The following is a 12,416-nucleotide window of genomic DNA, read 5'->3' on the forward strand; positions in this document are numbered from 1 at the left end:
TAGGACAGAGATGAGGAGGAATTTCTTCACCCAGAGAGTGGTGAACCTGTGGAATTCTCTACCACAGAAGGCAGTTGAGGCCAATTCATTAAATATATTCAAGAAGGAGTTAGATATATTTCTTAAGGCTAAAGGGATCAAGGGATATGGGGAGAAGGCAGGGGCCGGGTACTGAATTTGGATGATCAGCCACGATCTCATTGAATGGCGGAGCAGGCTTGAGGGACCGAATGGCCTACTCCTGCTCCTATCTTCTATGTTTCTTGTTCTGGACTCCCCTACCAGAGGAAGTAGTTTATCTCTATCTACCCTATTGACTCATCTTAAACACCTCGATTAGATCACTGCTTGATCTTGTACACTCGAGAGAACATTCAGCTGCTTGTGAAATGAGCCCAGTGTTCTGGCCTCAGTCACCCTTCCTGCCAACCCATTCCAGCTGTTGATCACCTACTTGACATCTGTCCTAAACTTGCCTTGGAACAACCCTGGATCTGTGTCTTCTCACCCTGCCGCCCTGGGGTATCTGAAAGCAGTGAGTGTCCTCTGAGTTCCTTTAAATATCTGTAATGTCCTCTCTCAGATCATAGAATAGTATCAGAAAATCATAGAATAGTACAGCACAGAAGGAGGCCATTCGGCCCATCGAGTCTGCGCCGGCTCTCTCAAAGAGAAATCCAGTTAGTCCCACTCCCCCACTCTTTCCCCATATCCCTGAAATGTTTCCAGTTTCCAGGCCCCAACCACCTCCTTTTCACTATGGACATACAATCCCTCTACTCCTCCATCCCCCACCAGGATGGCCTGAGGGCGCTCCGCTTCTTCCTTGAACAGAGGCCCAACCAGTCCCCATCCACCACCACCCTCCTCCACCTGGCTGAACTTGTTCTCACATTGAACAACTTCTCCTTTGACTCCACTCATCGCCTCCAAATCAAAGGTGTTGCTATGGGAATCCGCATGGGTCCTAGCTATGCCTGCCTTTTTGTGAGATATGTGGAGCACTCTTTGTTCCAGTCCTACTCGGGTCCCCTCCCTCACCTTTTTCCGGTACATTGATGACTGTATCGGTGCTGTTTCCTGCTCTCGCCCTGAACTAGATAATTTCATTCACTTTGCTTCCAATTTCCACCCTTCCCTCACCTTCACATGGTCCATCTCCGACTCTTCCCTTCCCTTCCTCGACTTCACCGTCTCCATCTTTGGGGATAGGTTATTGACAAACATTCACTACAAGCCCACTGACTCCCACAGCTACCTGGACTACACTTCCTCCCACCCTGCCTCCTGTAAGGACTCTATTCCATTCTCCCAGTGTCTCCATCTCCGCCGCATCTGCTCTGACAATGCCACCTTCCATACTAGTTCTTCCGACATGTCTTCTTTTTTCCTCAACTGAGGATTCCCCTCTACAGTGGTTGACATGGCCCTCGACCGTGTCCGTTCTATCTCCCGCACTTCTGCCCTCACCCCTGCCCCTCCCTCCCGGGACCACGATAGAGATCCCCTTGTCCTCACCTTTCACCCCACCAGCCTCCACATTCAACGGATCATCCTCCGCCAGTTCCGCCACCTCCAGCATTATCCCACCACCAAACGCATCTTCCCCTCACCTCCCCTTTCAGCATTCCGTAGGGATCGCTCCCTCCGCGACACCCTGGTCCACTCCTCTATCACCCCCAGCACCCCTTCCCCTTTGCCCGGCACCTTCCCGTGCAAGCACAGGAGATGCAACACCTGCCCCTTTACCTCCCCCCTTCCCACTGTCCAGGGCCCCAAACACACCTTCCAGGTGAAACAGTGATTTACTTGTACTTCTTGCAATCTAGTATACTGTATTCGCTGCTCATGATGTAGTCTCCTCTACATTGGGGAGACCAAACGCAGATTGGGTGACCGCTTTGCGGAACACCTCCGTTCAGTCAGTAAGGGGGACCCTGAGCTTCCGGTCGCCTGTCATTTTAATTCACCGCTCCATTCCCACTCGGACCTCACCGTCCTCGGCCTCTTGTATTGTTCCACGGAAGCTCAGCGTAAGCGCGAGGAACAGCACCTCATCTTTCGATTAGGCACTTTACAGCCTTCCGGACTCAACATAGAGTTCAACAATTTCAGACCATAACCTCGGCCCCTATTACATATATATATATATATTTTATCCACACTTTTTCTCTGTGTCTTTTTTTCTTCTCTCCCACATGGCAGCTGTCTTTCACTCTGCCAGCACATTTCACACTTCATCTAGAGCCATCCTTTGTTTCTTAACCTGTCCCATTACCATCTCCTCTCGCCTTGAATATCTCTCAATGTCTCTTTTATTCTCCTGCCTTCCATCCTATCACAGACCTTCCCTTTTGTTCTTTCATCCCCCCCCCATTTCCCAGCCCCTACACTTGCTTAAAAATCTGTTCCATTTCCTGCTTTTTTCCAGTTCTGACGAAGGGTCATCGACCTGAAACGTTAGCTCTGTTTCTCTCTTCACAGATGCTGCCTGGCCTGCTGAATGTCTCCAGCATTTTCTGTTTTTATCCCTGAAATGTTTTCTCCTTTGAGTGTTTATCCAATCCCTTTTGAAGACTACTATTGAATCTGTGTCCACCACCCTATCAGGCAGTGCATTCCACATCCTAACCACTCGTTGCAGAAAACAGTGTTTCCTCATGTCGCCTCTGGTTCTTTTACCAATCACCTTAAATCTGTGCCCTCTGGTTAGCGACCCTTCAGCCATTGGAAACAGTTTCTCTTTATTTCCTCTGTCGAAACCTTTCATGATTTTAAACACCTCTATCAAATCTCCTCTTAGCCTTCTCTGCTCCAAGGTGAACAACCCCAGCTTCTCCAGTCTATCCACGTAACTGAAGTCCCTCATCCCTGAAACCATTCTAGTAAATCTCTTCTGTACTCTCTCCAAAGCCTTCACGTCCTTCCTAAAGTGCGGGGCCCAGAATTGGACACAATACTCCAGCTGGGGCCGAACTAGTGTTTTATATCGGTTTAACATAACTTCCTGGCTTTTGTACTCTCTGCCTCTATTTATAAAGCCCAGGATCCCATATGCTTTTTCAACTGCTTTATTAATCTGTCCTTCAAAGATTTGTGCGCAAACACCCCCGGGTCTCTCTGTTCTTGCACCCCTTTTAAAATGGTACCATTTAGCTTGTATTGTCTCTCCTCATTCTTCCTACCAAAATGTATCAGCTCACACTTTTCTGCGTTGAATTTCATCAGCCGTATGTCCGCCCATTCCACCAGCCTGTCTGTGTTCTCTTGAAGTCTATCCTCACTGTTTGCTGCACTTCCAAGTTTTGTGTCATCTGAACCTTTTGAAATTGTGCCCTGTACCCCCAAATCTTGGATTAATGTATATCAAAAACAGCAGTGGTCCTAGTACTGAACCCTGGGGAACTCCACTGTATACCGCCCTCCAGTCCGAAAAACAGCCATTCACCACAACTCTCTGTTTTCTATCCCTTAGCCAACTATGTATCCATGCTGCTACTGCCCCTTTTATCCCATGGGCTTCAATTTTGCCAACCAGCCTAATATGTGGCACTTTTATCAAATGCCTTCTGAATGTCCATATACACAACATCAACCGTACAGCCTTCATCCACCCTCTCTGTTACCTCATCAAAAAACTCAATCAAGTTAGTCAAGCACGATTTGCCCTTAACAAATCCATGCTGGCTCTCCTTTATTAGTCCACGCTTGTCACATATCATGGCTGAAGAGCTCATGCTCATCCGGTTGCTTCTCAAATTTCTTCCCTCAAACACAGCCCTCCATCTCTAGGCCCTGGGGGAAACCCTTACTTCACAGTGACTAGACTTGTAGCCGATACACCAGGGCCGGCCTAGCGTGATGGTGTGTATGTGTTTGTTTGTGTGTGTGTGTGTGTTCACAAGTCCGGGTGTGTGTGTGTGTGTGTGTGTGTGTGTATGTATGCACGCGCGTGTGTGAAGCCCATCGCTGACTGAGATTCAGTCTCCATGCTCTGGGTGTTTTGCAGCTGGGCCTCAACCCACGAACCACCATCCTAGTCCAGGGCCCTTGCTATTTCCAAAACTCATCGGTCAGACCCAAAAAGAAAAGCAGAAGGGAAGCCAGGGTGCTGCCTGGAATCGGCGTGTGTAAATCTTAATATACCCTGCTGCAGAACCCACCCCTCCCCAACAATAGACAATGCAGGACAGGGAGCAGCGATGTGGGGAAAATGGTGAAGGAAGCCTTTTTAATTCACGGGCCTCGCACGCACAAGGTGGTTATTGGGTTGACCAGAATGGGTTTCTTCATCCCATCCAGATGGAATGTGGACACTCAACTCCGGGGCCCCTCCACGACCTGGACTGAAGCCAGCCCGCCCCCCCTCTCCCCCACCCCCCCCCCCCCCCACCCCGCACCAGTACACTAGACAGACTAGAAGGTTGCAGTCTAGTGCTGAGTTAGCTGATCTCAGTCAGGCAGGGTGGTAGTAAAAGAGCTACCATTGGCCCCGGCTTCTCTGCACCAGGCAGGGGGAGGGGAAATCAGATGGGGGTTGGGTGGGGGGGGGGAAGGAGGTTGGAAGTTCCCATTCCTGATTGCTATCCACTTTTTATATCCCTGCTGAGAAGTTTCTCCTGTGTGGATGTTGGAAGGAACTCAGGATTGGGCTTGAGCGTGACGCACCCCATGCCGGAATATCCCGCTGACACTAGCTAGGCTGATACATAAAGCGGGACTTTCAACTTCCAGGATGGGGGCATGGAATGGGTGAAAGCGGATCAGCTGCCTGTTTTACAGCTGCTGCCAAAGTTGAAGGACGATTTCAACGCTCTCCTGGTCGGCCTACCATCTTCTGTAAACAGGAGCTCATCCAAAACTCTGCTGCCCGTATCCCACTTGCACCAAGTGGGAGGAGAGGGCGAGCATGGTGAAGGTGTGAAGGGGGTGGGGGTAGAAGAACGTTATCCAGGCCTAACAGAGGGCGGGAGACCGTGATCTACCTTCCCATCTGGATCACGTTCTTCCCCCCCTCCCCACTGTTCTCATTGTGCTCCCCCCAACAAGTTCCTGACCCTCTCTGCCCGAGCTCCTGACCTCTGCCCCCCCAGCTCCTGACCTCCGCCCACCCCCCCCGAGCTCCTCACCTCTGCCCCCCCGAGCTCCTGACCTCTGCCCCCCGAGCTCCTGACTTCTGCCCCCCCAGCTCCTGACCTCCGCCCACACCCCCCCGAGCTCCTCACCTCTGCCCCCCCCGAGCTCCTGACCTCTGCCCCCCCGAGCTCCTGACCTCTGCCCCCCCCAGCTCCTGACCTCCACCCACCTCCCCCCCCCGAGCTCCTCACCTCTCCCCCCTCCGATCTCCTCTCTCGCTCCCCCCCTCCTCCAGGCACCAACCCGATTCCATGACCTTCCCCGCACGGAGCCGAGTGGAGTGAAGCGTGGTGGTGCAGGCTGCCGCTGCACCACTGGGTACTGCGTATGCGCGACCGGATCGAGTGAGCATGCCCCATACTAAACAGGCGCACTTGCTCAGAAAGAGTCAAAAATGCGGTGCAAATAATCACTCCGGATAAATATTGGTCAGGACACCCAGGAGAAGTCCCCTGCGCTTCTTCGAAATAGTGCCGAGGGATCTTTTATGTCCACCTGAGTGCAGATGGGGCTTCGGTTTAACGTCTCATCCGAAAGACGGCCCCTCCGACAGTTCAGCGCTCCCTCAGTACTGCACTGGAGTATCAGCCTAGATTTATGTGGTCAAGGCTCTGAGGTGGGAGACCAAATGTAAAGTGTGGTGTGGCAGTCAGGATCGATGTGGCCCCCATGGGTGAATAGCCTGCCAGTACTGACAGTTTGGGATTACCCATTGCACAAGATACCGCAGGGGCCCTGGCCCCATGTCATCGAGTCTCTTCAGGAGATGAGAGGAGAAAATTATAAGGGAATGCTTCTTAAAATATATCAACAACTAGTTTGTGGATTTGTTCTGTTAATGTCCTTCAGTTTCAAAGAGGTTAAACTCATGTCATCACTGACCGTCGCACTTACAGCTGCCAACACTGCCCACTGACAGCACAAGCCGGCAGTGATCAGCCAAGTTCCCATTCGAGAGGCTCATAAGGATCTGGTGAGGCAAGAGGTGTATGGTGCCACCTGCTGTTTCCCCCACACTCCCATCTCTCCACACACCAGTTTTACTGACAATTAGTGCAAAGACCCCTGTTCTCAAAAGCAGTTGGGACAGCAAAACGGATGGCAGCCCTGTGTCTGTGTGTCCCTGTGGGTGTCTGTGTGTCCCTGTGGGTGTCTGTGTGTCCCTGTGGGCGTCTGTGTCCCTGTGTCTGTGTCCCTGTGGGTGTCTGTGCCCCTGTGGGTGTCTGTGTGTCCCTGTGTCTGTGTGTCCCTGTGGGTGTCTGTGTCCCTATGGGTGTCTGTGCCCCTGTGGGTGTCTGTGCCCCTGTGGGTGTCTGTGTGTCCCTGTGCCTGTGTGTCCCTGTGGGTGTCTGTGTCCCTGTGGGTGTCTGTGTCCCTGTGGGTGTATGTGTGTCCCTGTGCCTGTGTGTCCCTGTGGGTGTCTGTGTGTCCCTGTGCCTGTGTGTCCCTGTGGGTGTCTGTGTGTCCCTGTGCCTGTGTGTCCCTGTGGGTGTCTGTGTGTCCCTGTGGGTGTCTGTGTCCCTGTGGGTGTCTGTGTGTCCCTGTGTCTGTGTGTCCCTGTGGGTGTCTGTGTCCCTATGGGTGTCTGTGCCCCTGTGGGTGTCTGTGCCCCTGTGGGTGTCTGTGTGTCCCTGTGCCTGTGTGTCCCTGTGGGTGTCTGTGTCCCTGTGGGTGTCTGTGTCCCTGTGGGTGTATGTGTGTCCCTGTGCCTGTGTGTCCCTGTGGGTGTCTGTGTGTCCCTGTGCCTGTGTGTCCCTGTGGGTGTCTGTGTGTCCCTGTGCCTGTGTGTCCCTGTGGGTGTCTGTGTGTCCCTGTGGGTGTCTGTGTCCCTGTGGGTGTCTGTGTGTCCCTGTGGGTGTCTGTGTCCCTGTGGGTGTCTGTGTGTCCCTGTGCCTGTGTGTCCCTGTGTCTGTGTGTCCCTGTGGGTGTCTGTGTCCCTGTGGGTGTCTGTGCCCCTGTGGGTGTCTGTGCCCCTGTGTCTGTGTGTCCCTGTGGGTGTCTGTGTGTCCCTGTGGGTGTCTGTGCCCCTGTGGGTGTCTGTGTCCCTGTGTCTGTGTGTCCCTGTGGGTGTCTGTGTGTCCCTGTGGGTGTCTGTGCCCCTGTGGGTGTCTGTGTCCCTATGGGTGTCTGTGTCCCTGTGGGTGTCTGTGTGTCCCTGTGGGTGTCTGTGTCCCTGTGGGTGTCTGTGTGTCCCTGTGCCTGTGTGTCCCTGTGGGTGTCTGTGTCCCTGTGGGTGTCTGTGTCCCTGTGTCTGTGTGTCCCTGTGGGTGTCTGTGTCCCTGTGGGTGTCTGTGCCCCTGTGGGTGTCTGTGCCCCTGTGGGTGTCTGTGTCCCTGTGGGTGTCTGTGTGTCCCTGTGGGTGTCTGTGCCGCTGTGGGTGTCCGTGTCCCTGTGGGTGTGTGTCCCTGTGGGTGTCTGTGTCCCTGTGGGTGTCTGTGTCCCTGTGTCTGTGTCCCTGTGGGTGTCTGTGTCCCTGTGGGTGTCTGTGTCCCTGTGGATGTCTGTGCCCCTGTGTCTGTGTCCCTGTGGGTGTCTGTGTCCCTGTGGGTGTCTGTGCCCCTGTGGGTGTCTGTGTCCCTGTGGGTGTCTGTGCCCCTGTGGGTGTCTGTGTGTCCCTGTGCCTGTGTGGGTCTGTGTGTCCCTGTGCCTGTGTGCCCCCGTGTCTGCGTCTCTCTGTCTGTGGCCCTGTGTCTGTGTCTGCGTTTCTCTGTCTGTGGCCCTGTGTCCGTGTGGGTCTGTGTGTCCTGTGGGTCTGTGTCTCTCTGTCTGTGTCTGCGTTTCTCTGTCTGTGGCCCTGTGTCTGTGTGGGTCTGTGTGTCCTGTGGGTCTGTGTCTCTCTGTCTGTGGCCCTGTGTCTGTGTGTCCTGTGGGTCTGTGTCTCTCTGTCGGTGGCCCTGTGTCTGTGTGGGTCTGTGTGGGTCTGTGTCTCTCTGTCTGTGGCCCTGTGTCTGTGTGGGTCTGTGTGTCCTGTGGGTCTGTGGTCCTGTGTCTGTGTGGGTCTGTGTGGGTCTGTGGTCCTGTGGGTCTGTGTCTCTCTGTCAGTGGCCCTGTGTCTGTGTGTCTGTGTCTCTCTGTCTGTGGCCCTGTGTCTGTGTGTGTCTGTCTGTCCTGTGGGTCTGTGTCTCTCTGTCTGTGGCCCTGTGTCTGTGTGGGTCTGTGTGTCCTGTGGGTCTGTGTCTCTCTGTCTGTGTGTCCTGTGGGTCTGTGTCTCTCTGTCTGTGTGGGTTTGTGTGTCCTGTGGGTCTGTGGTCCTGTGTCTGTGCACTTGTCCCTTTACTTGTTCTACTTTTAAGCCATGCATCCTGTTCACAAATGACCCTTTCTCTATAACTTCCATTAGCCACCTCTTGTTGACATATGTCTAATCACTGACCAAAATATTTTGACTCTTCAGATTCCTCCTCAGATCCCTGGACACAAGGTCACAGTAATAGTTTCCAGTGCATTGGTTGAAACGCTGGATGCCGACATCACTAATCTAATACGGTGCTCCCCTTCCTGGGTGCAGAGACAGACACTGATTCAACAACAGCTTGCATTTATATCGCATTTTTAATGTAGTAAAACATCCCAAGGCGCTTCACAGCAGTGTTATCACACAAAATTTATCACCGAGCAACATGAGATATTAGGACAAGTGACCAAAAGCTCGGTCAAAGAGGCAGGTTTTAAGGAGCATCTTAAAGGAGGAGAGGTAGAGAGGCAGAGAGATTTAGGGACGGAATTCCAGAGCTTAGGGCCGAGGTTGCCGCCAATGGTGGGGCGAAGGAAATCAGGGAAGCACAAGAGGCCAGAATTGGAGCAGCGCAGAGATCTCAAAGGGTTGTGGGGCTGGAGGAGATTACAGAGATGGGGAGGGAGGGGGCGAGGCCATGGAGGGATTTGAACACATAGATGGGAATTTTAAAATCGAGGCGTTGCCGGACTCAGAGTCATGGTAGGTCAGTGAGCACAGGGGTGATGGGTGAGCCGGACTTGGTTCATAGTTCGTAAGAGATGCTCGACCCCCTCTGCCCCTCCCCGGCGCCCTCCCCCAGCACCTAGCTCCCTCCCGACTCACAGATGCCCCTATCTGGTGTCAAGGAGGAGCCGGTGAGAACGTGACTGAGAAGCAGAGCCACCGGTGATCTCTGCGGGATCATGTGATGGCCATGAAAAGGTGCTCGCCGCGCTCCCCTCGGAGCAACATCTGCAGCCAAACCATGGAGAGCGCCGACTGTAAATCAGATCCCCTCCCTCCAGACATGGCTCCAGTCACCCTCCAGGATTATTTTCAAAACCTTTACAGAAAGGAGGCGAAAATCGGAAAGGGAGACGGGGAGACAACCCGCAGAGTTTTTAAAGCAAAGCTTCCCTATTCAGAGGCCAGTCCTGATGTCAGACTCATTTGAGTGTAATTACTATCCTCTTTGAAGAGAGAAGGGAAGGGGAAGAAATAAAACGAGCAATTCGTTCTAATTAAATCTCGTCACAGGGCCGACGGCAGTGATTGCTGGACGCAGCAACTCCAGTCAAGCAAAGAACAAGCTGCCTGCTGTTAAAACTGCTCCCGCTATTCTCAGCCCAGGGTTCCCCCGCCATTGCTTTCTTTCAGCTCTCAACAATAGAAATTAACTGGGAGTAAGTGCCTCAATGGCAATCGCACCACTTGCTGCCGCCAACGCGTGTCCTTTTGTGTGCCGAAGATGGTGGCTCCCCTCCATCAGGTACCAGTGTATAGTTACACCATACCCCTAGTGTATCATTATTCACTCTCTGACTCCAGACAACACCACTGCACTCTCTTCATCCACCCCCAGACTCCGGTCTCTCTATTGTACCCGTGTGTTAACTGATGGGCAGCCCTCCAGCAACACAGATCAGAAAGCTGTGGTACTGGAGGAGCGACTGAGAAACAGAGAGAAGGGGGAGGGGCGAGCGAGTGGCAGAAGAAAGAAGCGGAGAGGGAGAAAGGGGGTGAGAAGGAGAAGAGAGAGAGAGAGAGGAAAGAGAGATCGAGGAGGAGAGAGAGAGACAAGAGAGGGAGGTGATGGGAGGGAAAAAGGGGAATAGAGGGAGGAGAAAGAGACAGAGAAAGGGGAGAGAGGGATGAGAAGGAAACAGAGAATTAAATCTCTGGAAAACAAGTCCCGTCCATTACTTTCCTGGTGACTACTTTGCGATTTTGAGTTTATTTTTGCTGCATTATGCACTCAGAGGGAGCAGCAAGTGATCGATACTGACAGTCCCGAAAAGGGAATGGTGAGAAGTAGGGCAAGAGACACTGTTGGGAAAAAGAACTGTGATGGTTTGTGGGAAATGACAACACTCATCAGACAGCAGAAGAGAGGGAGGTGGCAGAGAGAGAGAAAGACAGACAGACTTGCATTTCTATAGCGCCTTTCACAACCTCAGGACGTCTCAAAATGCTTAACAGCCAATGAAGTACTTTTTGAAGTGTTGTCGCTGTTGTAATGTAGGAAATGCGGCAGTCAATTTGCGCACAGCAAGCTCCCACAAACAGCAATGTGATAATAACCAGATAATCTGTTTTAGTTATGTTGTAAGGAATCACACAACACCAGGTTATAGTCCAACAGCTTTATTTGAAATCACAAGCTTTCGGAGCGCTGCTCCTTCGTCAGGTGAAGTGGAGAGATGCATAAAAACATAGCTTATATAGTCAGAGAATAATGTCAGGTAATCTGTAAACATCTGACATGATTCTCTGACTATATAAGCTGTGTTTTTATGCATCTCTTCACTTCACCTGACGAAGGAGCAGCACTCCGAAAGCTTGTGATTTCAAATAAAGCTGTTGGACTATAACCTGGTGTTGTGTGATTCCTTACATTTGTCCACCCCAGTCCAACACCGGCATCTCCACACTATAGTTATGTTGGTGGAGGGATAAATATTGGCCCCAGGACACCAGGAAGAACACCCCTGGCTCTTGTTCGAAATAGTGCCGTGGGATCTTTTACATCCTCCTGAGAGGGCAGATGGGACCTCGGTTTAAGGTCTCATCCGAAAGACAGCACCTCTGACAGTGCAGCACTCCCTCAGCACTGCACTGAGAGTGTCAGCCTAGATTTTGTGCTCAAGTCTCTGGAGTGAGACTTGAACCCACAATCTTTTTACAGTCACTAGAGGAAAAAGAGAGCAAAAGGGAAAGTGCATCAGGCTTCAAGAGTTAATACTGTGTAGGTTTTATCATCGGTTCCCGTGATTTACGCCAGCACCATCTGTAGTCAGGAGTGTCCCTCGAGTATTGGAGCCCTCAGCCACTCACAATGCTGCAAAGTAACTCTGTTGCTTTGGCACTTTCACCATCGCCTTTCAGGGCGGGCGATTGCCTTTTGACATCAGATAGCAAAAGCACAGCGAACTATTGAAAATCATCATGGCTTCAAACAGAGTGACGAGAGGACAGGAATCAACAGTGCCCTCTACACCTCGAGTCAAAAAACGTCATCAGAGCCTTTACTCAGTTTAACAAAATCTACTTTAAAACTGCAACAGATTCCGTACAGACACATCCCAGGCTCAAGCTGAACATTCCATTGGGGAACAAACCTTCCTATTCAATCCCACTGTATAGGATTCTAATGGACCAATCCCCATTCACTCCCCTTGTACAGAATTCCAATGGACCAATCCCCATTCACTCCCATTGCACAGAATTCCAATGGACCAATCCCCATTCACTCCCACTGTACAGAATTCCAATGGACCAATCCCCATTCACTCCCATTGCACAGAATTCCAATGGACCAATCCCCATTCACTCCCCTTGTACAGAATTCCAATGGACCAATCCCCATTCACTCCCACTGTACAGAATTCCAATGGACCAATCCCCATTCACTCCCATTGTACAGAATTCCAATGGATCAAACTCCGCAACCATCTGTAAACTCGGAGGCACAAGGCAACCTAACGATATACGATTCCCCCAATTGCCTCTTCTGTAGGTGTGATATGTTTCACATGATCGGGCACCCAGGATGAGGCTCGCATTCTTCTCATGCAAACCTAGACTGTGATTGTTGGCAGCCTAATTGACCATGGAGGGCATCGCAGTCGAGCATCAGTTGTGTCCTCACCAGCTGTCCACACACATGGACTGTCCAGCAGGGGTCACTGTACATCAGTCAGGGCAGGAACCTTTGCCCTGCATAGCACTGGGGGAACAAAGGCCACTAGCGCCCCCTACTACTACCCCAGCAGAAGTCAGCACCAAGCAAGTCGCCGTGATGCACCGAGGAATGGACCAGTGAACTGGTGTCATTCATAAACCC

The 12,416-nt window shown here is 51.9% G+C and overlaps 2 protein-coding genes across 3 annotated transcripts in view; one reads left to right on the top strand and one right to left on the bottom strand.

Moving 5' to 3' along the window:
* LOC147103299 (uncharacterized) overlaps positions 1-12,416 on the bottom strand; it is an 88,341-nt gene that overhangs the window by 10,252 nt on the left and 65,673 nt on the right. The window lies entirely within an intron of this gene.
* Positions 3,872-8,589, top strand: LOC147103300 (uncharacterized; the record flags this gene model as incomplete). The annotated part of the gene is made up of 4 exons (XM_085963163.1): positions 3,872-3,938; positions 6,554-6,698; positions 6,867-7,237; positions 8,531-8,589. Coding segments are annotated over 4 exons (642 nt in total), but the record flags the coding sequence as incomplete, so codon positions are not given.

The sequence above is a fragment of the Somniosus microcephalus genome, chromosome 20, assembly GCF_052327205.1.
Source record: "Somniosus microcephalus isolate GS21.2 chromosome 20, FLI_Smic_1.0, whole genome shotgun sequence".
In the NCBI taxonomy this organism is placed as follows: Eukaryota; Metazoa; Chordata; class Chondrichthyes; order Squaliformes; family Somniosidae; genus Somniosus; species Somniosus microcephalus.